Source organism: Podarcis erhardii (genome assembly GCF_964252035.2).
Source record: "Podarcis erhardii genome assembly, chromosome: 6".
In the NCBI taxonomy this organism is placed as follows: Eukaryota; Metazoa; Chordata; class Lepidosauria; order Squamata; family Lacertidae; genus Podarcis; species Podarcis erhardii.
Window position 1 is genome coordinate 5,989,021 of NC_138510.1, and position 25,794 is coordinate 6,014,814.

Consider the following 25,794-nt stretch of genomic DNA (forward strand, 5'->3'; position numbering starts at 1 on the left):
CCGCCGGACCCTGCTGCCCCGACGGCAGCCCCCCGCCGCCCGGCTTGTGCTGCGGGGTGATCTCCGCCTCCTGCAAGCCGCTCGCCTCCCCGTACCCCCCTTCCTCCTCCTCCTCCTCCGAGGCAGCCAGCAACGCCGTCTACACGGTGCTGGTGGAAGATCCGGCGTCGATCCGAAGGAGGTCCCGGCGCAGGAGCTGCGAGGACGGCGCCGGCAGGAGCTCCCCGGCCGGCAGCAAAGGCAGGCTGCAGCTTTTGCAAAAGGTAAGAAGCGGCGGCAGGCGGCGGCAACTTCACTCTCCCGCCCCGTCTGGTCCCGTGTCGCTGCTGCTCCCGGCCTCGGCCGCGCTGTCGGATCTGGCGAAGGAGAAGCGGGTGGGTGTGTCCCGCCATGGCGCACAGGAGCACGGAGGGCGGGCGAGAGACGCAGGCGACTAGCTGAAATTGCAAAGACTCGAGGGCCGTGGGCTTCGCTGCTGCTTCCTTCGTGGACTTTTGGGGCGGAGAAAGAGATACGGCCGTCCTGCGCAGGGGAGGCCAGGAGTGCGGGGCGTGTGTAGGGAATATTATTTTTTGCAGAGATCGGAAAAAGGAGAGTCCCCAACGCGTTTGGCAAGAAACTACTTGGAGCCTTGGAGGCGGATTTCGGTTGCGGGGGGGGGTGCATTATATTTGCAAACGGGGGGGGGGGAATCACACAGAGCCATGCATGGCAGCTGGAGGGTGGGACCGGGAAGTTGCATAGGGAGGGTGGGCTGGAGGAGCGGCCCTTACACGAAGCCACTGAGAGCCGCCGCGGTTGCTTACAAAATAAAGAAGTCCCGGGTGGGTTGGACAGACCCGGCTTCTTTGCAGACGGCACCCGCGCGCGCACCCTTTTTGCCTAGGATCGGAGAGCGGAGACTAGCCGCGCAGTGCGATCCTTGGAGTGCTTTACTCGGCCGTCAATTCTAAATAGTAGTTGGGGGCTCCGCTAGGCCCCCGAAGCAAAAGGGCCGGTGGCAGCGCCGAGCCCCTGCCCCGCTGCGCTTGCAAAGAGAGACCGTGCGCGCCGTCGGGCCGAGCTGGCAAACCCCGGCGAAAAGTTTGATTCCCCTTCGCGAAAAGATGGCGCCTCTCGCTGCTTGCTTTGCTTGCGCTGAAAGTTTTGATCGAGGGGAGGGAATAGCAATGGGCCGGGACGTGGAGCGGAGCTGCAGAGAGCCGCCTTTTCTCTCTCTCTCTCTCTTTTCCGCCCCATCGGGTCTCCACCCCTGCATGGCGGGGCGCGAGCTGCTCGGAGGGACGGGCCATCAATCACTCTGCAGAACAGGCACCGCGCTGGGCCAGGAGGGGAGGGCCCACCGGGGTGGGTGGGTGGGCTCGGCCTCGGTTGGTGGGTGGGGGAAACAGCCGTGCCCGCCTCCGGAGCGTTTCGCTGGGGATTCACACGTGCGCCGTGCAGGGGGCGGGGAGGCGTCGCTTCTGGATTCTGCTGGGAGTCCGAAAAGACGAGTTGATGGAAGAAATTTAAGGACTATCTTAGGAAACATTGCAAAATTAATGAATATTAGAATGACGTGGGTTTGGAAGCTAAGTGGTTTTCAGCGGTATTGATTAAGTAAAAAGAAAAGAAAGGTGAAAATTAATTTGAGAATAAGGGAGAGGATTTGTTGAACTGATAATTCAGAAATTGGAATACAGAAAGGGGAGGTATGAGGAGGTCGGGGAAGTAAGGTATATGAAAATAAGGGACTGAAATTATACTTGTTTGTTGTTTGTTTTTTGTTGTTTTTTGTTGTTTTTTGTGTAATATTTGAAAATGTAATAAATATCTTTTAAAAAAAACAAAACAAAAAGACGAGTTGAGTCGGAGGCGGCAGCGGGCAAAATCTGGAGCTCGTGGGAGTTGGAGGCCAGATCATCTGCAGGGCACCTGCTTGGCAAAGGCTGGTGCAAATGTTGGGCCTTGATTATTTCTGCGTTGCGGGAGGGGTAGACTAGATGGGCTTTGGTGGTCCCTTGTAGGAAAAGGTCTGCTGGACCAGGCCTGTGGCCCGCCTTGCCCAGTAACTTCTCTCCTCCAGCAGTTTGCAGTGTCCCATTTGGAATAAAAAGGTAAAGGGACCCCTGACCATTAGGTCCAGTTGTGGATGACTTTGGGGTTGTGGCGCTCATCTCACTTTATTGGCCAAGGGAGCCGGTGTACAGCTTCCAGGTCATGTGGCCAGCATGACTGAGCTGCTTCTGGCGAACCAGAGCAGCGCACATAAATGCTGTTTACCTTCCTGACAGAGCGGTTCTTATTTATCTATTTGCACTTTGATGTGCTTTCGAACTGCAAGGTTGGCAGGAGCAGGGACCGAGCAATTTGAGCTCACCCCGTCACGGGGATTCGAACCACCGACCTTCTGATCAGCAAGTCCTAGGCTCTGTGGTTTAACCCACAGCGCCACCCGCGTCCCTCCCATTTGGAATACCTCATCTCAAAAGGCCCTACCTGCCTGCAGACTGTCTTGCCAGAGTGGTGCATGCTCTAGTTATCTCTCGCTTGGACTACTGCAATGCGCTCTACGTGGGGCTACCTTTGAAGGTGACCCGGAAATTGCAATTAATCCAGAATGTGGCAGCTAGACTGGTGATGGGAGCAGCCGCTGGGACCACATAACACTGGTCCTGAGAGATGTGCATTGGCTCCCAGTATGTTCAATTCAAAGTGTTGGTGCTGACCTTTAAAGCCCTAAACGGCCTCGGTTATGTATACCTGAAGGAGCGTCTCCACCTCTATCGTTTAGCCGGGACACTGAGATCCAGCACAGAGGGCCTTCTCGTGGTTCCTTCCTTGCGAGAAGTGAGGTTATAGGAAACCAGACAGAGGGCCTTCTTCGTAGTGGCTCCTGTCCTGTGGAACACCCTCCCACCAGATGTCAAAGGAAATACAGTGGTGCCTCGCAAGACGAAATTAATTCGTTCCGCAAGTTTTTTCTTCTTGCGAGTTTTTCGTCTTGCGAAGCACGGTTTCCCATAGGAATGCATTGAAAATCAATCAATGCGTTCCTATGGAAACCGCCTTCAGACCAGGTCCGGGGACAGTCTGTCCCCCGACCTCTTCTGAAGGCTGGGGGGGGGGACAAGGGTTTTCTTCCCACCGCCAGCCTTCAGAAGGCTGTTCTGAAGGCTGGCGGTGGGAAGAAAAGCCCTTCTCCCCACCTCCCGCCCCGCAAGCTCCGGGGACAGGAGGGCTTTGCTGCCGACCCTCAGCATTTTAAAAGCCCCCAGGACAGCGGAGGTCTTCTGAAGGCAGGCGGTGGGCGAAAGTCTTTGCTCCCCTCCGCCTGCCTTCAAAAGCCGTCCGGGATAGCGGAGAAATGCGCTGCGCTTCTCCGCTACTCCGCTATCCCGGGAAGGCAGGCGCGGGGGAGCAAAGACTTTTGCCCCCCGCCGGCCTTCAGAAGGGGTCCAGGACCTCTTCTGAAGGCCGGCGGGCGAAAGTCTTTGCTCCCCACCGCCAGCATTTAAAAGAGGTCCCCGGAGATTTCCCTATGGGCTTTCTTCTTGCGAAGCAAGCCCATAGGGAAATTCGTCTTGCGAGGCACCACTGTAAGCAGCTATCTTATTTTTAAAAGACATCTGAAGGCAGCCCTGTTTAGGGAAGTTTTTAATATTGAATACTGTATTGTTTTTAACACTTGATTGGGAGCCGCCCAGAGTGGTTGGGGAAACTCAGCCAGATGGGTGGGGTATAAATAATAAATTGTTATTATTTTATTATTATTGTTTAGTTGGAAAGGGGCAAGCGAAATGATCGAGCTGGTGGAATGAGAAAAGGTTCCAGTGTCTGGGACTTTTTAGTTTAGAGAAAAGGCGAATAAGTGGGGATATGGTAAAGGTGTGTGGAAGCACGTACTGCATGTAGAAGGTGGAAATAGAAGAAGTTTTTCCTCCATCGTTATACTGTAAATCATGGCTATTAAAGGACGCTGAAGGTTGGAAAATTCAGGACAGATTAAGACAATCCTCCTTTGAGCAGCGCATTGTTAAACTGTGGGACTCTCTCCCACATGAGGCAGATTGGGGGCCACCACCAAGAAGACCTCTCCTTTGTTTCCAGCCTCTGAACATCACTTGTAGGGGGGGCATGCACAAGTCGAAACAGGCTTGAAAGTGTCTAGGCAAATTTCAAGAGCCAAAGGGGGCTGGGAGGGATTTTTCAATGAGCTGGGACTTCTATGCTGCTTGGGAATCCTTCCTGAACATGTTCCAAGAATCTGTTTTATGCAAAGTCATATCACTCGTCCATTCAGCTCCATGGTGCCTATGCCATGGATGAGGAATGTGTGGCCCTCCAGCTGCTGATAGGCCACACTTGTCCGATTCCTTGACCGTTGACCCTGCAGGCTGGGGCTGATGGGAGTTGGAGTCCAGTAACATCTGGCAGGCCAGAGGCTCTTCATTCCTGGTCACAGTGTGCTTGCACCTCTCCAGGATTTTGGATTGGAAGTTTATTTTTATTATTTGCATTAATTTATTAAATTTATATACCACACTTCACTACAATATCTCAGGGCGGTTCACGGAAAAAAAGACAAGTTAAAAACAAGTAAATAATTTAAACAAAAAGAACTAAATAATTTAGCTTCCCACAGACGCACTGTAGAATATTAATCAGCCAAAGGCCTGGTTGAAGAAGAACATGTTTGTCTGGCGCCTAAAGACGTATAATGTGTGCTTAGGGAAGTTTTTAATGACTGATGTTTTAATGTATTTTTAATCTTTTGTTGGAAGCCACCCAGAGTGGCTGGGGAAACCCAGCCAGATGGATGGGATAGAAATTAATAATAATAATAATAATAATAATAATAATAATAATAATAATATTAATAATAATGGTCCCCGGCTCGCCTCCCTGGGGAGAGCATTCCACAGATGTGGAGCCACTGCAGAAAAGGCCCCATTTTTGTGTTGCCACCTTCTGGACCTCTCACGGAGGAGGCGCATGAAGAAGGGGCCCACATAGTGATCACAGTGTCCGGATCGGTGCATATGGGGAGAGGCGGTCCCCCTGAGCCATTTAAGGCTTTATAGGTCAAACCCAGCACTTCAAATTGGGCCCAGAAATTAAGTGGCAGCCAGTGCAAGGATCGGTGCAAGATGCTCAAACCGTCTTGCTCAACCTGGCCTGCCGAACTCTGTGCCGGCTGAAAATTCCAAACCGTCTCCAGAGGCAGCCCTGCAGTAATCTAGAGGTTACCAGTGTGTAGACAGGGTTAGGCCAAGGTGCTCTGCCACTGAGGTGAAACCCCTCTCTGAATGGTGAGGGTTGCCCACCCATCCCCGAAGAAGTGAGGGGCAAAGTTCATGGGTGAAATCGCTCTCTTAGGGAACCGTCGTGTCTCAGGGTCTCCAAGCAGAGATGGGGGGCTGGTGGCTGTGGTGTTTAAACAGGCCCCCAAGGCCACCCCCAGTGGGATTCGTTGGGGCTTCATGGCTGGGGCTGGGTCCCTGTGATTTAGTGCGATGGAAGCCATGGCCTGTGGGGTTCACCCAAGCCTTGCTACCTTTTGGGTTGGAGGCCGGGTGCTCTTGAGAATAAGCAAGGTTTCGTGCAAGAGTGGAGAATCTGCTATCATTCAGATGCTGTTGGGCTGAAGCTAACAAAAAAGGTGCTAGAATTAATATTACACACAAACAGTGTATATTTATCTTCGCACACCTATAAACATAAGCACCCCATTAAATCCTTAATAGGCCAATGCTAATATGCCAAACATAATAACACTATAAGCCAAACGTTTATTTGGTACTGCTCTGGTGTGTTGTTGAAAACATTACAATTCTACTAGTACAAATATTTCAAGGTCAGCCCTCCATCAAAACACCCTTTTTCTGATTTTCTCCATCTGCCCCCAAAGTAATTTGTATGTGTGTGTTTTTTTGAGGGGGGTGTCCCTTTTTCATCCTCTTGCCCCCTAACTTCCATCCTCCCTGGTAGGGCTGGGCGATGTTTTTCAGCATGATATATCACCAGCTAAACATCACAATATATTGATATATCACAGTGTCTGAAATAAGGATGGAGGTCTCACGGTTTTCCCCGCATTGTGATTTTTGCATAGCATAACACACACTCACGCACCATGATTCATAATTTATATCCGGGTCTAAAATCATGAAACCGATATCACAATATGGACCAGTTTTGGACAATATATTGCCCTTGCCTGCTGGTGCAGATGGAAATGGGATTCTAGCTCCTATTTTAGCAGGTCAACAGTACCACTGAATGTCCACTAGATGGAAGCTGCTGTGATTCACTCCTGGGACAAATATTTTCTCCCTGGGCTTTTTTAAAAGTGGGAAGATGGTGTGAGATAATTGGCTGTGAGGCTGGAGCCAGAGTCATGCACATTTCCTTCAAAATTCGCCTTTGTATCCTTTCTCCAGCCTTAACCTGACGTGCAACAGGTTTCACCAGCTTCGTAGTCATGAGGTCTAGAAACTTGGTGGTGTGCTTTTAATTGTTTGGTTAGAGTTTAGGTTCTTCGAAAGCTGAGGTTCTAGAATTGTACGACTGCCTGTATCACCGGTCAGAACTTTGGAACCGGTGCTGAGGTCGGTCCAGAGAGGTCCAGTCTGCTGCAGTGGTCGGATTCTGTAGACAGATGCAGCCGTGCTCAGCTCTCCTGTTTTAAAAAAAGAAAGCTCTCTGGGAAGCTGACTCCTTGCAGCATCGAGTTCAGACCAGCAGATGCCCTCTGTCAACAAGCATGGGGCTCGTCTGAGTTTGAGCTGCAGGGTGGCAGCCGAGCGTTGGAGAGTTTTCCAATTTGGTGTTGTCTACGAGTAATCTCTTAGTGCGGAGTGAGATAAGCTAAGAAGGACAGGAATTAAGACCGGGATGAGGGAGGGAAGGTACATTTATTTTTGGGCTATTTAGAGCATTTGTAACCTGCTCCTCGGCCAATAAGGCTCCCAGAGCAGCTTTCATCATCATCATCATTTGCAAACTTTATATACCGCCCTTCATCTGAAGATCTTGAGACGGTTCGCAAGATAAAAATACAGGATAGAAGCACAAAATAAATAGTAAAAACAATTGCCCTGCAGACTTACAATCTTTAAAAAAACAACCAAAAACCCACAGCACACAAGGAGAGAGGATCAGGGAGGGAAGAGGAAAACAAAAACCCAGGCAACAATATCTGAACAGTTGTTCCTCTAATATCCAGGTGCGGGATGTGCCTGTTGCATCTCTTGCAAAGCAGGTGGAAGGAGCCTTGCTTCCCAGCTCTCCCACGAATGGAGCGACTGCCCCCAAGTCACATAGCAATAGTTTCTGCAGGTTACAGGAGGGGGGGTTGTCCTCCCAGCCCTACTGGGAGACGCTGGGAATGGAACCTGGGACCTTTTGCATCCGAGGTGTGTGCTCTAACGTTTTGCTGCGGCCCTTGCCCAGACAGGTGTTGCTGGCTTGCCCAGTGCGTATCATTTCTCGCAGCCTCGCTCTCGGACTGCTGCAATCCAGGGCTTTTCTGTTGACCTGGGTTGGCTGATATCAGGGATGGGGAATCCCTTTCTGCCCGAGGGCCACATTCCCTTCCAGACCATGTTCTGAGGGCCACATGGCAGGGTTGAGCAGGGCTTGGGGGGGAGTGGGGGGAGTATCGAATGCAAATTAAATGCCTAGTTTCTACACATACTGGCCAATGGGATTTTTTTTTTTTTTTTTTTTAGATTTCTGGGACCCATCCCAGTCGCCCTCAATGGCTGGTGTGGGGGGTGGCCTGTGGAGAGTGTCAAGGGCCGGACAGGGCATCCTGGGGGGCCACATTCAGCTGCAGGGTCTGAGGTTCCCCACTAGGGCTGGGCAATATCTGGTTTTCAACATCATGATGTACCACAAGCTAAACATCGCAATACAGTCAGACCTCGGGTTACAGCCGCTTCAGGTTACGTTTTTTCAGGTTACGGACCACCGAAACCCAGAAGTACTGGAACGGGTTACTTCTGGGTTTCGGCGGACGCGCAGAAGTGCTAAATCGTGCTTTGCACATGCACAGAAGCGCTGAATTGCAACCCACACATGCGCAGACACAGGTTGTGAACGCTGCGGGTTGCGAATGTACATTCCGCACGGATCACGTTCGCAACCTGAGCGTCCACGATATACAGTGGTACCTCGGGTTAAGTACTTAATTCGTTACGGAGGTCTGTTCTTAACCTGAAGCACCACTTTAGCTAACGGGGCTGCTGTGCTGCCGCCACGCGATTTCTGTTCTCATCCTGGAGCAAAGTTCTTAACCCGAGGTACTATTTCTGCGTTAGTGGAGTCTGTAACCTGAAGCGTATGTAACCTGAAGCGTATGTAACCCAAGGTACCACTGTACAGTGCTACCTCTGGTTGCAAATGGGATCTGTTCCGGATCCCAGTTCGCAACCTGAGCAGAACGCAACCCGCATATGTGTATGTGCGCGACCTCATTTTGAGCGTCTGCGCGAGCGGCGAAACCCGAAAGTAATCCTTTCCGGTACTTCTGGGTCGCCGTGGGACACAACCTGAAAAAGCTCAACCTGAAGCAAACACAACACGCGGTATGACTGTATCACGATGTCTGGACAGTTTTTCCCGCATTGTGATTTTTGCCAGTGCCTGCTCTTGTGATTCGCTGCCTCCTGCAGGAGAGAGGGGAGAGCTGAACTGGCGCAGTTAACAGGACCTGCAGGAATTGGAGCAGCATTGGCTGGCATCATGTTTCCCCCCACATTTTGATTTTTGCATGCATCCCCCACCCCCCCAGTGATTCGCGATGTATTGCCAGGCCCAAAATTGTGAAACCAATACAGTGGTACCTCGGGTTAAGTATTTAATTCGTTCTGGAGGTCCGTTCCTAACCTGAAACTGTTCTTAACCTGAAGCACCACTTTAGCTAATGGGGCCTCCTCCTCCTGCTGCCGCACTGCCGGAGCACGATTTCTGTTCTCATCCTGAAGCAAAGTTCTTAACCCGAGGTACTATTTCTGGGTTAGTGGAGTCTGTAACCTGAAGCGTCTGTAACCCGAGGTACCACTGTATCACAATATGGACTTCAAACCTGTTTTGGATGAGATAGTGATCTATCACCCAGGCCTTTCTTTCCCCCCATTGATATGTTGGCTTAATCCTTACTACTTTCTGCAAAAGCAGATGGTTATAGGTTTGCCGGGTTACCCTCTTCTCCCCCCCCCCCCCGTTCCTTAAAGCGAAGCTGCTCAATATTTGTGGCATTTATTAGACTTGCAAACCAGAACATAAAAGCCACAGTAAAGGGAGCAGTTTGTAGTTTAGCTGACTCCGGCTTTCCTGGTCAGCTTCTGCAGAAGTGGATAGGTGTTCTAAAGGATTACTGAGCTCAAAAGCCTATCCACATAAAGATAGATGGATTGATAGACCCCGGAGGTGCAGCTGAACTGCCTGTCCCTGTTTCTGAGCTGTGCTCCTGCTGCCTGGTGTGCGTAGATTTTTAGCGCGAGTGCAGAAGAGGAATCGGCCTCCATGTTAGAACACGCTTATCAGTCCTGAACGGGCTTTGCTGGCCGGGGTAGCCTGGATTTCAGTTGCAATAAGGCCAAGCTCGCTGCTGCTTTTGTCTGCACCTGCTCTGTTTATCTAAGATAAAGCCAAGGGCTCCTGAGCTTTAAGAACAAGAGCCAAGCCCTTCCTGGCTATTCACATGCATGACCGGGGGTGGGGGTGGGGGGTGGGTGGGTTCTTTTTTTAAAAAGAACACCAATACAGTGGTACCTCAGGTTAAGTACTTAATTCGTTCCAGAGGTCTGTTCTTAACCTGAAACTGTTCTTAACCTGAAGCACCACTTTAGCTAATGGGCCTCCTGCTGCTGCTGCCCAAGTTCTTAACTTGAAGCACTATTTCTGGGTTAGCAGAGTCTGTAACCTGAAGCGTATGTAACCTGAAGCATATGTAACCTGAGGTACCACTGTACAAGCAGAACCACAGAAATAATACAAGGCCATGTGTAATAATAATAATAATAATAATAATAATAATAATAATAATAATTTATTATTTATACCCCGCCCATCTGGCTGGGTTTCCCCAGCCACTCTGGGCGGCTTCCAGCAGAATATTAAAATACAAAACCTATTAAACATTAAAAGCTTCCCTAAACAGGGCTGTCTTCAGATGTCTTCTAAAAGTCTGGTAGTTGTTTTTCTCTTTGACATCTGGAGTTCCACAGGGCGGGTGCCACCACAGAAAAGGCCCTCTGCCTGGTTCCCTGTAGCTTTGCTTTTCGCAGTGAGGGAACCGCCAGAAGGCCCTCGGCATTGGACCTCAGTGTCTGGGTAGAACGATGGGGGTGGAGACGTTCCTTCAGGTATACTGGACCGAGGCCGTTTAGGGCTTCAAAGTTCAGCACCAACACTTTGAATTGTAAAAGAAGAGAGAGAGAAACAGATATTTTCATCACAATTATCTTGGGGCCCAGAGCTGGATGTCAAAATAAGGTAGCAACCTTTCGCTACCCCGCTGTGCTGTGTGACGTTGATCTGCGGAACTCGCCGCCACAGGACGGGATGTGGTGGCAAGCGATTCTATTGGGCTGAAAGGAGCTGGGCAAACACTCTCAAGGGTTATGGCCAGCTGTTGCTGTTGATTTGCTACCTGCGTCCGGCATCAAACGCCTCTGTGTCCTTTTCCAGAGTCCTGCCCACTGCAGTGGGAAGGGGCTTCCGGCGGAAGCGGAGCTGATCAACGGGAGGCCGAGGCACCTGTCCGATCCCTTGGTGCCGAAGCGGCTGGAGGATGAGGCAGCGGCACTCCGACTGCTGGATCAGGGCCCCCTGCATCATTCAGCCTACATCCCAGTGCCCAGGCAAAGGTAGGGTCGTTGGAGAAAAGTTATTTGGGGTTTCTGGAGGGGGTAGTTCCTTCCTGAGTCTCATTTATTGCAAAGCTCATTGAATGGTGGGAATTGGAAGGAAAATGCACCGGTTTAGTGAAGGGCTGGTATCTTATCCATCTCTCGCAGTGGATTGCTTTGCTGCATTTGGAAAACCCTCGGGCCATGTCGTTGGCCTTGAGCGCTGGGGATTTCCCTGAAAACTAGTTTGGTGGCCGCAGCGGAGGAGCGCAGCTTGTTTTTGCTGCGGGCACTGCTTTCTCCAACTCCACTGCGAACATATTGACACCTGCTTTTCAGGATGGCTTGTAAGTTCTGCATTCCTCTGGAGGGTTTTGTCACCCTTCTGTTAAACCGTGGGTAGGCAAACTAAAGCCCAGGGGCTGGATCTGGCCCAGTCGCCTTCTAAATCCTACCCATGGACGGTCCGGGAATCAGCGTGTTTTTACATGAGTAGAATGTGTGTTTTTATTTAAAATGCATCTCTGGGTTATTTGTGGGGCCTGCCTGGTATTTTTACATGAGTAGAACGTGTGCTTTTTATTTAAAATACATCTCTGGGTTATTTGTGGGGCATAGGAATTCGTTCATCCCCACCCCCAATATAGTCTGGCCCTCCACAAGGTCTGAGGGACAGTGGACCGGCCCCCTGCTGAAAATGTTTGCTGACCCCTGTGTTAAACGTTGATCAGGATGGGTCCCCGCTGGGCGCAGCTGCCATTGCTTTTGTTCTCAACTTCTTAGTGTCCTTGGTGTTTGCCAGGGCTGCAGCCTCTAATTCAGGGGTCAGCAAACTTTTTCAGCAGGGGGCCAGTCCACTGTCCCTCAGACCTTGTGGGGCGGCTGGACTATATTTTTGGGGGGGAAATGAACGAATTCCTGTGCCCCACAAATAACCCAGAGATGCATTTTAAATAAAAGGACACATTCTACTCATGTAATAATAATAGTAATAATAATAATAATAATAATAATAATAATAATAATAATAATAATAATTTATTATTTATACCCCGCCCGTCTGGCTGGGCTTCCCCAGCCACTCTGGGCGGCTTCCATAAAAACCAAAAATACACTAAAATATCACAGATTAAAAACTTCCCTGAACAGGGCTGCCTTAAGATGTCTTCTGAATGTCAGGAAGTTATTTATCGCTTTGGCATCTGATGGGAGGGCGTTCCACAGGGCAGGCGCCACTACCGAGAAGGCCCTCTGCCTGGTTCCCTGTAGCTTTGCTTCTCGCAATGAGGGAACCTCCAGAAGGCCCTCGGCGCTGGACCTCAGCGTCTGGGCAGAACGATGGGGGTGGAGACGCTCCTTCACACACACTGATTCACAGACAGTCTGTGGGCCGGATTTAGAAGGCGGTTGGGCCGGATTTGGCCCCTGGGCCTTAGTTTACCTAAAGGTAAAGGGACCCCTGACCATTAGGTCCAGTCGTGGCCGACTCTGGGGTTGCGGCGCTCATCTTGCTTTATTGGCCGAGAGAGCCTGCGTACAGCTTCCGGGTCATGTGGCCAGCATGACTAAGCCGCTTCTGGCGAACCAAAGCAGCGCACTGAAGCGCCGTTTACCTTCCTGCCAGAGCGGTACCTATTTATCTACTTGCACTTTGAGGTGCTTTAGAACTGCAAGGTTGGCAGGAGCAGGGACCGAGCAACGGGAACTCACCCCGTCGCGGGGATTCAAACCGCTGACCTTCTGATCGGCAAGTCCTAGGCTCTGTGGTTTAACCCACAGCGCCACCCCCGTCCGTTAAGTTTACCTACCCATTCTCTAATTCAGATGTTAGCAAACTTTTTCAGCTGTGGGCCGGTCCACCATCCCTCAGACCATGTGGGGGGCCGGACTATATTTTGGAGGGGGGGAAAATGAACAAATTCCTGCGCCCCACAAATAACCCAGAGATGCTTTTTAAATAAAAGGACACATTCTACTCACGTCAAAACACACTGATTCCTGGACCGTCCGCGGGCCGGATTTAGAAGGTGATTGGGCCGGATCTGGCCCCCGGGCCTTAGTTTACCTACCCATGCTCTCATTCAACCCCTGGTTGAAGCAGGGACCTGGGAGAGCTTCTTTGCCCTCACACCTGGCAAGAGGTGTTGCAACACTGAGTTCTCCGTTCTGGAATCCCGGACGGCCTTTTCCAGGACGCTGTATTATGTTCCCCCTCCTGGTTTTCTATTCCCTCTTCGCACTCCACCCCCCCCCCCCAGCTCACCAGAACCAAACACACTCATCAGTCTGTGGCGTCTGAAAAGGAGTTTTCTCTTTGTATTTGTGGTTAAGGTACATAGACTGTTGCTATGATCTGTTGGAAGGCGGTGGTTTTTATTCTGATGGAGCGTAGAAAAGTTGTCCTGCCTAGAGGTGGCACCTTAGAATCCTACCTTTGCTTACCTGGAGCAGTTGAGTTTTGCAGAATCGAGGACAGTGGGGATGCTATCTTCAGCCAGGGTAGGATGAAATTGCTTTCTGGAGACCATACCTCTGTGTTGAAATTTGCCCCCTTATCAATATCTGCCAGTCTCGTGGCCATGCCAATCGGCTTCATGCCACAGCTGATATTTTTTCCTCCGCTGATGTAATAATATGAAGAAACACCCTTAATGGTCAAAGTGCACCCCACACTTTAACACCTGCGGCTTTTTAAACTTGTAAGTGTGTGTGGGGTGTGTTTGTTTATTAATATGCTGCGCAGTTTTGTGATTTTATGTCGTAAACCGCTCTGTGATCCTTTGATTAAGGGTGGTATAGACATTGAATAAATAAAGCAATAGTAAATAATTAACTTGTTGGGTTCTTAAGAAGCAACCTTGAAATGTAGAAGGAGATATATAATATTTCTGGACATATGGAAAAACCCAAGGGGTGGGGTGGGTGGGTGGGTTGGAGAATCGGATTTTGGAAGGGAAATTGACTTTATGCAAATATATCCTTTCTTATAATACCTAAATTTCCTCTTAACATTTGGTGTATGGTGAATAACTTGAGTCAGCCTCTACGGTTGTACTGTATGGCATATTTATTGAATTTTTAAATCTTGCATATTTTTATTTATTTATTTAGAAAATTTATATCCTGACTATTGATGGAATGATCATCGAGACAGCTTGCAATACACTTTAGTAGCATACATAAACTCCAGATGGAAGGAAGTTAGACTTTCTGGGGTCTGTGGGGCTTATTTCCAGGCAGGTGTGGAAAGAATTGCAGCCATTGTCTTACTGAAACAATAATTCTAAATTTATCACATGTCCGAGATGAAACTGCAGGTTGCTGCTCTAAGTATATCTTAGTTCTTGCCAGTAGGAAAAACAGAAATGATGAACGTTTCCATGAAAAAGGAAAAAGAAAGAAAGAGTTACCTGGGCTTAGAAACAGTATGTAAGAATGCAGAGATGGAAAATAACTAAGGATGCATTGACACCGTATATATATAATCATGGCTTTCCTAAAAGAATTCTGGGAACTGTAGTTTCTTCAGGATGCTGTGAGTTGTTAGGAGACTCTTAATCCTCTTCCAAAGCTACATTTACCAGAGTTTGTAGGGAAGAGGGATTGACTGCTAAACCACTCTGAGAATTACATATCTGGGAGAGGAATAACAAACTACACTTACCAGAATTCTTTGCGAGAGGGGAGCCATGACTGCTTAAAGTGTAATCACAGGGCTTTAAATTCATGATGAGAATATGGCCTACATTCAGAATAGCTGGTTTTTGCCGCAGTTTCTATGTTTACTCGGGAGCAAGTTCCACCAAGTTCAGGCATGTCCAAAGTCCGTTTTGGGGGCCCAATCCGGCCCCCCGGCCAGTTTTTTGCAGCCCCTGTGACAGTTTATTTATTGTAGTCAAATCCTAAAAAAAGAAAATTCCCCAAAAAATTCAACAGCTTAAACCCTAAAAAACAACTCAACAACAACTTCTATTTCTTCTTTTTAATATAATTTTTTTATTGACCAAGCAAAGTCTTAAAATACATGCAGTACCAGCAAACAAACATAGAATTTTTTGAGAGTATACATACCAAAGAACAAAAATAAAGCAAAATAGAAAAGGGGGGGGAGAAAAAAAGAAAAGAAAAGAAAGAGGAATAAAAGTATGAATAGAGTAAAAAACATAGTAGTATCTCGTATTTCAGTCAGCAAAAAAAAGAAACTTTGGACTATTAAAAGCGCATCGACTTTGGTTGGCCCTCATGCATATTCACTTCATCAAATCTGGCCCTCTTAAAAGCAAAGCACTGTCGCCTGTGCGTAATGACGCCAGTGAGATGCAAAACCTTACTAGAAAGCTCAGCTGAATATTCACAGTGTATTCCTGCTCCTTGGTTATATTACACAAAGGTTTTGCTTTGTTTATGTTCTACTCCACCCCGGAAAATAATGTGCTGCGTCCCGGGCTTTGAGAGCAAAGTTCCCTTTGCAGAATGGGACTTCCCCTCCCCTTAGGGACCTCCCCCCCCCCAATGCTTTGGGGAAGGTTTTGAGGGTGCACAGAAGGGGGAAGTTCTGTTGTGCAAGCAGAAGTCCGTTGCACGAGGGGCTCTGGAAAGGCCCAGATTTATCCTTGGAAAATGTGAGTGCAACTCCGTTAGTCAGCGTCCAAAGTATTTTGATTCTGAACTTCCAGGGGACTGGGATGTCTTGTAAAACAAAAATCTACCCTTTTCCCCTTATGGGGTATCCAAGAGCCCATGTAGAGTCCTTACATAGGTTCCTTATTGGTAGGAGAAAATAACAGAGGCCAACCGGAGAATATTGAGAAGCAAAGCAGCTCGTAAACCTGATGTTTATTGATCTGTTGCAACAGGGTCCTCACTCACCACACGCAGGAGGGAGGAGGAACCCAGAACAATGGCGCGCAAGGCCTTATATAGACTTTTGAAATTGCCACCCTGCAGATCAAGACCACCCCCAGAAACATCATACATACATCAGAGAAGGGGTGTAGCTCAAGACCACCCCCCCCAGATAAATCATACCTACCCTACACCACAGAAAAGGTGGTCTACAGCAGAAATCCGAGTGCTTTGTTTACCTCCTATCTTCCAGGTTACCTGTTTAATGGTCACTTGATTGGATTGCCTGGGTAGCCTGGCCAGTCTTTTGTAATGATAAATACTTAGTTCCTGAGCCAGGTCACAGCCTCACACCCTATTCATATCCCAAATGTGCCCTTAAGACAGGATTTGTGAGGAAAGAGACAATGGGGAGGTTTCCCACTTTGACCTTGCAGAGAAATCATGAGCTCAGTTTGGGAATCAAAATGGTTTCAGGTTGGTCTTCCTGTGCTGATCTATGTATGTGCTTGGATGGTACACTTATGAACATTTAACATATATCTTAAGACCTCAAAATTCCTATCACATCCCCGTGGGTCCCTGCGGAATAAAGGAAGGAGTCCAGCCACCGGCTGTAGACTAAAGTTATTGCGCAGCAGGTTCAAAGACGAATTTTTAACCCCAAGGATGGGGTGACAAGGACTTTTAAAAGTTTCCCACCATATCCCAGAATACAGTTTGTACAGCATCTGTTATGTATTGAGTTGAATAGGATCCAAAAGGCAGCAGTCTGATTGGTCCTAGAACAATAGGGTCCAGAATGCAGCAGTCTGATTGGTCCACAGGAGCCACCCAATCCAGCTCCAGGTGGAAGTGAATCCGCAACCTGATTGGCCTACAGGTGAATCCCAGAATTAACCAATCACGTGGGGCCCATTGTGTAAATAATGTATATAAAGCAGAAATTCTGGGGGAACTTCCATTCCTCACTACTATGAACTGAATAAAGAGTATGAAATCCATTCTCAACTCCGAGTATATTTCAGCATCATTGCTGCATCACTGACATGTCACAAAAGGGGAGGGGTTAACCTTGGCAAACATGTCCAGACAAGTCCTTGGTACATGCCTGACAGGCATGTCAGGGCAAAACCCAGGTATAAGATTAGCATAGGCAAACACCTCTGAAGTCCCGCCACCCAAAGTACAATAGAACTTCCTTTGCATGCCTGGACCCCTTGGCAAGTCCGGTGATGGGATTAGGCTTTCCTTGGCCAACAATCAGCTCAGCAATTGTCACCTCTGGGCACTTCCTGAGGTAGGAGGTGTGTATACATGGAGGAAAACGGGACACGGGTGGCGCTGTGGGTTAAACCACAGAGCCTAGGACTTGCCAATCAGAAGGTCGGCGGTTCGAATCCCCACGACGGGGTGAGCTCCCGTTGCTCGGTCCCTGCTCCTGCCAACCTAGCAGTTCGAAAGCACAAAAGTGCAAGTAGATAAATAGGTACCACACCGGTGGGAAGGTAAACGGTGTTTCCATGCACTGCTCTGGTTCGCCAGAAGCGGCTTAGTCATGCTGGCCACATGTACACAGCTGTACGCCGGCTCCTTCGGCTAATAAAGCGAGATGAACGCTGCAACCCCAGAGTAATCCGCAACTGGACCTAATGGTCAAGGGTCCCTTTACATGGAGGAAACTGGCAAAGGAGTTGATTTTATATGATTTTTAAAGCGAGGTAACTTCTCTGAGCTGTCAAGTCGAAAGGATGCATTTATGCATAATATTTGTAACATTTAACAACTTTAAAGATGTGGGCCCCCCCCCCACGTAATTTCCGTAACAATCTAGGGCTTGGATATGTTGATTTATGGCTGTGAAGCTGCACTTGAAAGTAAGTGGGTGACATTTTTGTTGAAATCCTGGGCGCCAGAGGGTTTGGCAGCAGTGCCTGTCTCTTCCTAAGACTAATGGGAACAGGGTAGATTTCCCTCTGTCCATTGAAGGCTTGATTGTCTGGGACCTGGTGCAGGGCCTTCACTGCTGTGGCTCCCAGATTGTAGAACTCCCTGCCTCAGTGTGCCCAGCAGGCCCCAGGTCAAATAGCATTCTGGTACATAGTAAAGACTTTTTTTTTTTTGGTTTGCCAAGTGTTTTATGAATATTTTCCTACACACTCTCCCCCCCCCTTCAGTGTGCCTGGCTGTGGTTTCCTCTTATTGCCACGTGGCATTTTGTGTTATCCTGCGATTGTGAGCTGCCTTGAGCTGAAAGGCTGATAAGTAAACATTTTGATTAATTAAATGAAAAGTATACACAGGAGGTGGGACGCGGGTGGCGCTGTGGGTTAAACCACAGAGCCTAGGACTTGCCGATCAGAAGGTTGGTGGTTCGAATCCCCGCAACGGGTTGAGCTCCCATTGCTCGGTCCCTGCTCCTGCCAACCTAGCAGTTCGAAAGCACGTCATAGTGCAAGTAGATAAATAGGTACTGCTCTGGCGGGAAGGTAAACTGCATTTCCATGCGCTGCTCTGGTTCGCCAGAAGCGGCTTAGTCATGCTGGCCACATGACCCGGAAGCCGGCCAATAAAGCAAGATGAGCGCCACAACCCCAGAGTCGGTCACGACCGGACCTAATGGTCAGGGGTCCCTTTACCTTTTATACACAGGAGAAGACGTCTTGCAAACTTGTTCAGCTTGTGTAATGTTCTGCGGGTTGCAGAATCCCGCTTTTCTGCTTGCAGAATTTGGGTTCCTGAGGGGTGGTTGCTGTGAGCTGTTCTTCTTCTGCAGACAATCCCATTTCATACTCCCATGTATGTCCCAAATTATTGTGCCCCCTGAGTTCTCTGCCTTCAGAGTTTTCAGTTTAATGGGGGTGGGCTGGCATAACTGAGTGCTGGAACGATGGAGGGAGCCGAGTTCGATTTCTGACATCTCCCGGGAACAAGGCTGTCCCTGAGACCCCGAAGAACCATTGGCAATTCGAGCAGAGCTAGGTGGATCGCTCAAGAGCGACAGGCCACAGTTCATCTGTAGAGCCCATGCTTCGGGTGCAGCAAACATCTGCTTCAGTCTTCTGTTGAAAGGATGTTGTTTGAGGCCAGGGTGGATTTGATTTAAATCACGATTTAAATCACTGGTCAGTAAGACTTGATTTAAATCCATTTTTTTAAAGACTCATTCTTGCTGGTATAACCTTAATATTTACAACCAGATGAAGGTTTCATTTCTGGAATAATAAATTTTCAGAGTAGTTTTTACAGTTACATCAAAAATTACTGATTTGGTTATAATTATGGCATTATTGTAAGGTTTAATAAGTTAACTGTTTTTATTTGGACAACTTTTCTGCCGTGCTTTATTGGAAAGGGAAAAGCCATCATTTCCTTAATAACAATAACAGCAATAACATTATAGCATATGTATACATGTTTGTTAGCTGATGTGGTTCAACATTTTTTATTTTTTTTTTATAAAAAAGAACAGACTGAGTTCTTAGCACACATGAAAAACTTAAAGCAAATCCTTATTTCCTGATGAATAGCCTTTGGACTCTAATGTAACTTGAATAGGAAACTATCTTTGGAAAGATTTTTGCGCCAAAAGCATTTTATTTTAATCCGATTTAAATTTTTTTAAAAAATTAAATCCGATTTTTAATTTATTTATTTTTAAATCTTTGATTTTTATCCACCCTTTTATCTCCACATTCAAGTTCCCAAGGCCTCCAGGTCTCTGAACCTGCCCTTCCTCTGCCCCTCCTGTATAAGCTGTCAGCCCCATGCTTGTGGCGGGCACTCTCGGCTGCAGCAGGCTTGTGCAGGCCGTGCCCTGCGGTGCCGCTTGTGAGCTCCCCGAGCTGGCAGTGCGATGCATGCTGGCAGGCTGCATCACTTTTCGTGCCGGGGGAAGCACCTGGGCTAAAAATAGGCCTTAAAGCAGGCTGCAAATTATGTGTGTGTTTAATCTTCTTGGATTACAGGCAGAGGAGGTGCTGCTTCGCTTTGCTGTCTGCCGGAGCCGAGAGCGGCAGGACGCCACTTCCTCTGCCCGCGGGTGTGTGTGTGTGTGTGTGGACTGCTGTTAAGCAAGGCGGCCGTGGCTGGAGCGCCACCTGGTGGGATGGCGATGCCCTGCCTCCACAGCTGGAGTTAAGAGAGTTTCGTTGGAGAATTTTGGAACGGCCAACGGCAGGAATGCACAAACTCCCATGATTTCCCAAAAACAGAAGCGGGGCGGGGAGGGACAGATTGTGAAGATGTTGGAGCATATCGATTTGCAATTGGTACTTTGCTGCGTTTGACGAATTGCACATGTCCAGATCTTGGCCGTGTTTTAAGCAGACTGGTTGAAAAGCCAACTTAGCAAGTTGGGAAGTGAGTTTTCAGGCACCAGCATGGTCCCCAAGATTACTGTCTGTTATTGCCAGCAGCAGGCACCAATGGCTTAAGTTTATGCTGTTGTGTTTATGGTTTGCTCTTAGTCTGTATGCTGAAAGGAGACTGTAACTGAAACTGCATTAGGTAAAGGTAAAGGGACCCCTGACCCTTAGGTCCAGTCGTGGCCGACTCTGGGGTTGTAGCGCTCATCTTGCTTTATTGGCCGAGGGAGCCGGCGCACAGCTTCCGGGTCATGCGGCCAGCATGACTAAGCCGCTTCTGGAGAACCAGAACAGTGCACGGAAATGCCGTTTACCTTCCTGCTGGAGTGGTACCTATTTATCTACTTGCACTTTGACGTGCTTTCGAACTGCTAGGTTGGCAGGAGCAGGGACCGAGCAACGGGAGCTCACCCCGTCGCGGGGATTCGAACCGCCGACCTTGTGATCGGCAAGTCCTAGGCTCTGTGGTTTAACCCACAGCGCCACCCGCGTCCCTTGAACTGCTGGCATCAGGATGTGCGCTCTGCACATGCTGCACTCTGCAGCAAGCAATGCTTCCAAATCCCAGTTGCTGGAAAACACAGGAGGGGAGGGAGGGCGATTGCGACTCGGGTCCTGCTTGCTGGTTCCTGCAGGGTGGGTCCGTTGCGAGAACACTTCAGCTTTCAAGTCTTTAAGGAGATGTTTTTATTTTGAATTACAACACAGCTTTATAAAGAATAGTACAGTGGACGCTCGGGTTGCGCGTGTGATCCGTGCGGGAGGCATGTTCGCAACCCGCAGTGTTTGCAACCCACAGCGGCGCGTCTGTGCACACGTGGGTTGCGATTCGACATTTCTGCACATGCGCAAAGCACGTTTTAGCACTTCTGCGCATGTGTGACGGCCGAAACCCGGAAGTAACCCGTTCTGATACTTCCGGGTTTCGGTGCGTCCATAACCTGAAAAAATGAAAAACCTGAAGCGTCTGTAACCCAAGGTATGACTGTATATGGTAATCCAGACCTAACTCAAGCTTGTTTCCTCCTGCTCCGGAGGGTAGGACTCGAACCCGTGGCTTCCAGTTAGAAAAAAGGAGATTCCAACTAAACATCGGGAAGTAGTTTCTGATGGCAAGAGCTGTTCAGCAGTGGAACGGTCTCCCTTGGAAGGTGGTGGAGCTTTTAAGCAGAGGTTTTGTTTGTGTGTGCGCGCATTTCTCCACGATACTTTAGTTAAGAAATTCCTGCCTTGCGGGTGGGTTGGACTAGATGACCGTTGGGGTCCCCTCTATAGGTTCCATGAAAGTGATGCCATTCTTATGTTTACGTGTAGGGCTTGTTGAACGGTGGAGGCGGTGGAGCTGCGCACCACACAAGCTTTTGCAGGAAGGAAGCAGGTCTCTGAGCCAAAACTACCCGGTTGCAAAACGTCCTCTGTTCCCTTCCTCCCTCTCCTCTCCACCCCCATCCCGGACTTTGGCTGAGGAGTGTGTGTCTGTAGGCTTGTGGAAGCTCCTAAGAGAGGGGCGCATACCCCCCCCCCCTCTCTCTCTCTCTCTCTCTCTCTCTCTCTCTCTCTCTTTTTCTGTGTGTACATGTGCCCACCAGTGCAGGGCGGAAGGACTGAACTCTCCCTTCCAGGGACTGGGTAACTTGATACTTGACCGTCCCGGAGTGCTGTTCATCCCAGAGGGTTGCCTCTGGGCTCCTGCAATGCAGAGCGGTCTAGAGAGACTTGTTAAGGCATTGCTGTGTGGTAGTAAACAGCTCAGCTTGGCCCCTGGCCCACTTGGCTCCCTCTGTCTCCCTGTTCCTGCCCGGTGCGCTGGGCGTGTTTGCGCACTGGGTGTGCAGCCTCATTTTCCTTTTGTGTGCCTGGAGGGTTTGGGGTGGGGAAGGAAGCAATTTATTCTCTCTCTCTTTCCCTCCACTGCAAATCCCGCCCCCCCCCCAAATCCACCTTTTCTATAAACCAAGTTCCTAAACATATGTGGAACTGCAATGCCACGTGAGGGAGATGAATAAACACCCAGCAATAAAAGATAAGGGGAGAGGATTTACCCTGGCAAATTATTGGTCAGAATTGCAAATACCCAAATACGCTAGATTCACCGTGCCGCCACCTGCCTTATTGCAGGGCAGATTCGAGGGTAAACCATATGTGGAACGAATCTGCCCCTGCGGCTTGATGGAGGTAGAAACTGTCTCTCACATCTTGTTACACTGCCGTTTCTACGGGGATCTACACTCGGTATTTATCACTCCTGTTATACAAAAATCTCCAAATGGGTCCGAACTTCAATGTCTAAAACTCCTGGTAGAGGACAAGGATGTAGAGATCATGCTAAGGGTGGCCAAATTCTGTGCGACTGCCATAAAACTTAGGGAACAAGCTGTATTACCAAAAAGGTTTTAAATGACAATTCCAGGTTATATTTTAGTGATCAAGATTTAATATATATTTAACTGCCGCTATATCTGAATTTTCTCTGTTATACCCAATTGCAATTCAATGTATCCCTGTTGTGTTCTATGATTTTCCTGATACTGTGAGTGAGTCTGAACTGGTCTGTGACTGTAGTAATAAAATTCATTCATTCAGTTCCTAAACATTCGACAGCTAAGCCTAAGTCCGCATAACTTGGAAGGGCGAGGGTGTTACGGGTCTGTTTTGTTCTTGTTTTTATTACGTATTTTGAGTTCTTATCTTGTATTTTTATGCTGCGAACTACCCTGAGTTCTTCAGAAGAAGAGCGGTATACCAATTTAATAAACAAACAAATAACTGCCCTGAACTGTGTCTTCCCCTGTGTCGAATGAAAGACTTGTATGTTCCTTGGGGCAGAGACCTGTGTGAAAGTGGCGTGTAATTGGATGGTGCCATATATATATATTCCTTTCAGGTTAAATAAGGGGTGGATTAAATTAATTTGATGGATACATACCCTGAGCTTCTTAAGTAGATGTGCGTTATAATCCTGGGAGTTATAGTTTTAAGGGCGCTGAAAGTTGTTAGGGCACCCCGTTCCCTGAGCTACAAAATAATATTAATAATAATTTTTTATTACCGTCAAAGACCAGCTCAGGAGCTCCAATTCTCAGAGTGGCTTAACTGTTCATCCCTCTTCCCAGGGAACTCTGGGAACTATAGTTCTGGGAGGGGAAGAGGGGTCACCGAACAACTCTCAGCACCCACAGCAAGCTACAGCTCCCAGAATTGTTTGGAGCAAGCCTTGACTCTTGAAAATGGTGTGCTGCTGCTTTAAATGTACGGTGCGAATGTGGCCTCGCCTTGGTTCAAAAGATTCTCTAGTTTGCAGGTTCGGTCCCCGTACGGGACAGCTGCATATTCCTGCATTATTATTTTTTTGAATAATATTTATTAAAGTTTTGAAAGTTACAGAAAGGAAAAAGAAAAAGAATTAAACATAACAAAACCATACAATACAAAAACAAAAATATTACATATACATGACAAAAATAAAACAAAAACAATTTAAAAAAAGAACAAAGAAACACAACCTATACTTTCAATGTTATTAATTTTCTTTTACTTGTTTCAGTGACCTCCTCACACCTCCCTTTTTTTGTATTCCACTTCAATTAATTGTTTCAGCAAATCCTTTCCATCTTCCTCAAACTTCTGTCCTATCATTTAACTTAACAAATTCTAACATTATTTTTTCCTTTAATCCAATTACAATCTATTATACTTAATTCTTTATAACATTTTTGCTAAAGCCATGTAACTTCATTCCAACATCTTTCTAACATTCCTTAATTTTACAATATTTCTGTAGATAATCTTTAAATTTCTTCCAATCTACTTCCACCGACTCTTCTCCCTGGTCTCGGATTCTGCCAGTCATTTCCGCCAGTTCCATGTAGTCCATCACCTTCATCTGCCATTCCTCCCTGGTGGGTAGATCTTGTGTCTTCCAGTACTTTGCAATAAGTATTCTTGCTGCTGTTGTAGCATACATAAAGAAAGTTCTATCCTTCTTTGGCACCAATTGGCCGACCATGCCCAGGAGAAAGGCCTCTGGTTTCTTCAAAAAAGTATATTTAAATACCTTTTTCATTTCATTATAAATCATTTCCCAGAAAGTCTTAATCCTTGGGCATGTCCACCAAAGGTGAAAAAATGTGCCTTTGGTCTCTTTACATTTCCAACATTTATTATCGGGCAAATGGTATATTCCTGCATTGCAGGGGGTTGGACTAGATGACCGTTAGGACCCCTTCCAACTCTACAATTCTTTTTTTCTTCAAATAATCTTTTTAGTTTTTCAATTAGATCCTCCACATACACCTATTGTATTACATTTTACATTTATACTTGCTCTTCAGAGCTGACTTCCCTCCTTCCTTCTTCTGTTTTTTTATATCACATCTAATTTTATCGCATTATTTTCTTCCATTTTATATATTGTTATTCATTTTCCATATTTGTCCATAGTGTATCCATAAACAAATAAGTCCTCATGTTTATGCAATTCTTGTTGTCTGTCTGTACATGTATTCATTTACAACTGCTGTTACATTAGTTTCCTTATTATTTTCATTATCCATCACTTTTCTTAATCTTTCCTGTTATGAGGTTTGCTTCATATTCTACTGGTTTTACAGTTTCATCTTATCTTTCCTATATACAACATAGATTTCACCCATTCTTTTTGAAATGTTTCCTTGCCCTGCTGTCGAATTTTCCCTGTTAGTTTGGCTATTTCTGCATATTCCATTACCTTCTGTCACCATTCTTCTACCGTTGGTAATTGCTGCTGTTTCCAAACCAACTCTCCAATTCTATGACTATCCCAAAGCTTACTCCGTGACCCATATGAGAGGCTATCTTTTCCCTCCTCAAATTTTTAAATTGATTTTCCAAAATTTTAAAACAAACAAACATACATAAATCTTATCTGTACTTAATCCAATCTTCATAACATTGTTGGGTGACTTCCTCTAGTCCCCCTGGCTGAATTTCAGTGTATATCATCGTAACAAACTGAATTTCTCATAAAATTGACTTAATCACTTAACATCATTCTTTTCATTCTGACTTTAAACATTTTATTCTCTTAACATCACCTGTTTAAATCCTGAGCCTATCTGGTATTTGCAAGTTTTCCCAATTAAGTTGTCTTAGCATATTTAACTAAATAGTCTTTGAATTTCATCTATTCCTTCTGGTACTCCTCCTCCTTCTGGTACTCCTCCTCTCCTGGGCTTGATCACATAGATGGGTGGAAATTCCTATTAATGCGGTTAGATTGTGATTACATTCCTGTGCACGCTTACCTGGAAGCAAGTTCCATTGAACTTTGCCATAGGATTGGTCCGCGTGTCCTGAATCATTTTTGGACAGCTCTTTACCGATGAGAACACTTGTTGTGGAGTTGCAAAGCAGTAGAAATTGCCCCTGTGTCACAGCAGGTGATCAGGCTTCTAGCTTTCTGCCATTTGCAGTTTAAGCTGTAGGCTTTTTTTCCTCCCTCTCTCATAACACTAGGATTTGCGGACTGCCAGGGAAGGTGAAAGTTGGAACGTTCAGGGCAGATAAAAGAATTTCTTCACGGAGCATGTTGTGGAACTGCGGAACTCTCTGCCACAGGAGGGCAGTGGTGGCTGCCAACTTGAGATTGCTATGAAAGATGATAGGGCAAATTTCTGGAGGAGAGGGGAGCAATGGCTGCGTGCCACAGTTGGAGGCAGCAACGCTTGGACTACTGCAATGCGCTCAACGTGGGGCTACCTTTGAAG

At 47.5% G+C, this 25,794-nt stretch overlaps 1 protein-coding gene across 1 annotated transcript in view; it reads left to right on the forward strand.

The window, feature by feature from the left end:
- SLC2A4RG (SLC2A4 regulator) overlaps nt 1–25,794 on the forward strand; it is a gene marked incomplete at its 5' end in the record, with an annotated part of 50,079 nt that overhangs the window by 3,404 nt on the left and 20,881 nt on the right. Inside the window, 2 exons of the mRNA XM_081866475.1 lie at nt 7–263; nt 10,678–10,856. Of these exons, the coding sequence (XP_081722601.1) occupies nt 7–263; nt 10,678–10,856 (436 nt within the window). The remainder of the gene's footprint in view (nt 1–6; nt 264–10,677; nt 10,857–25,794) is intronic.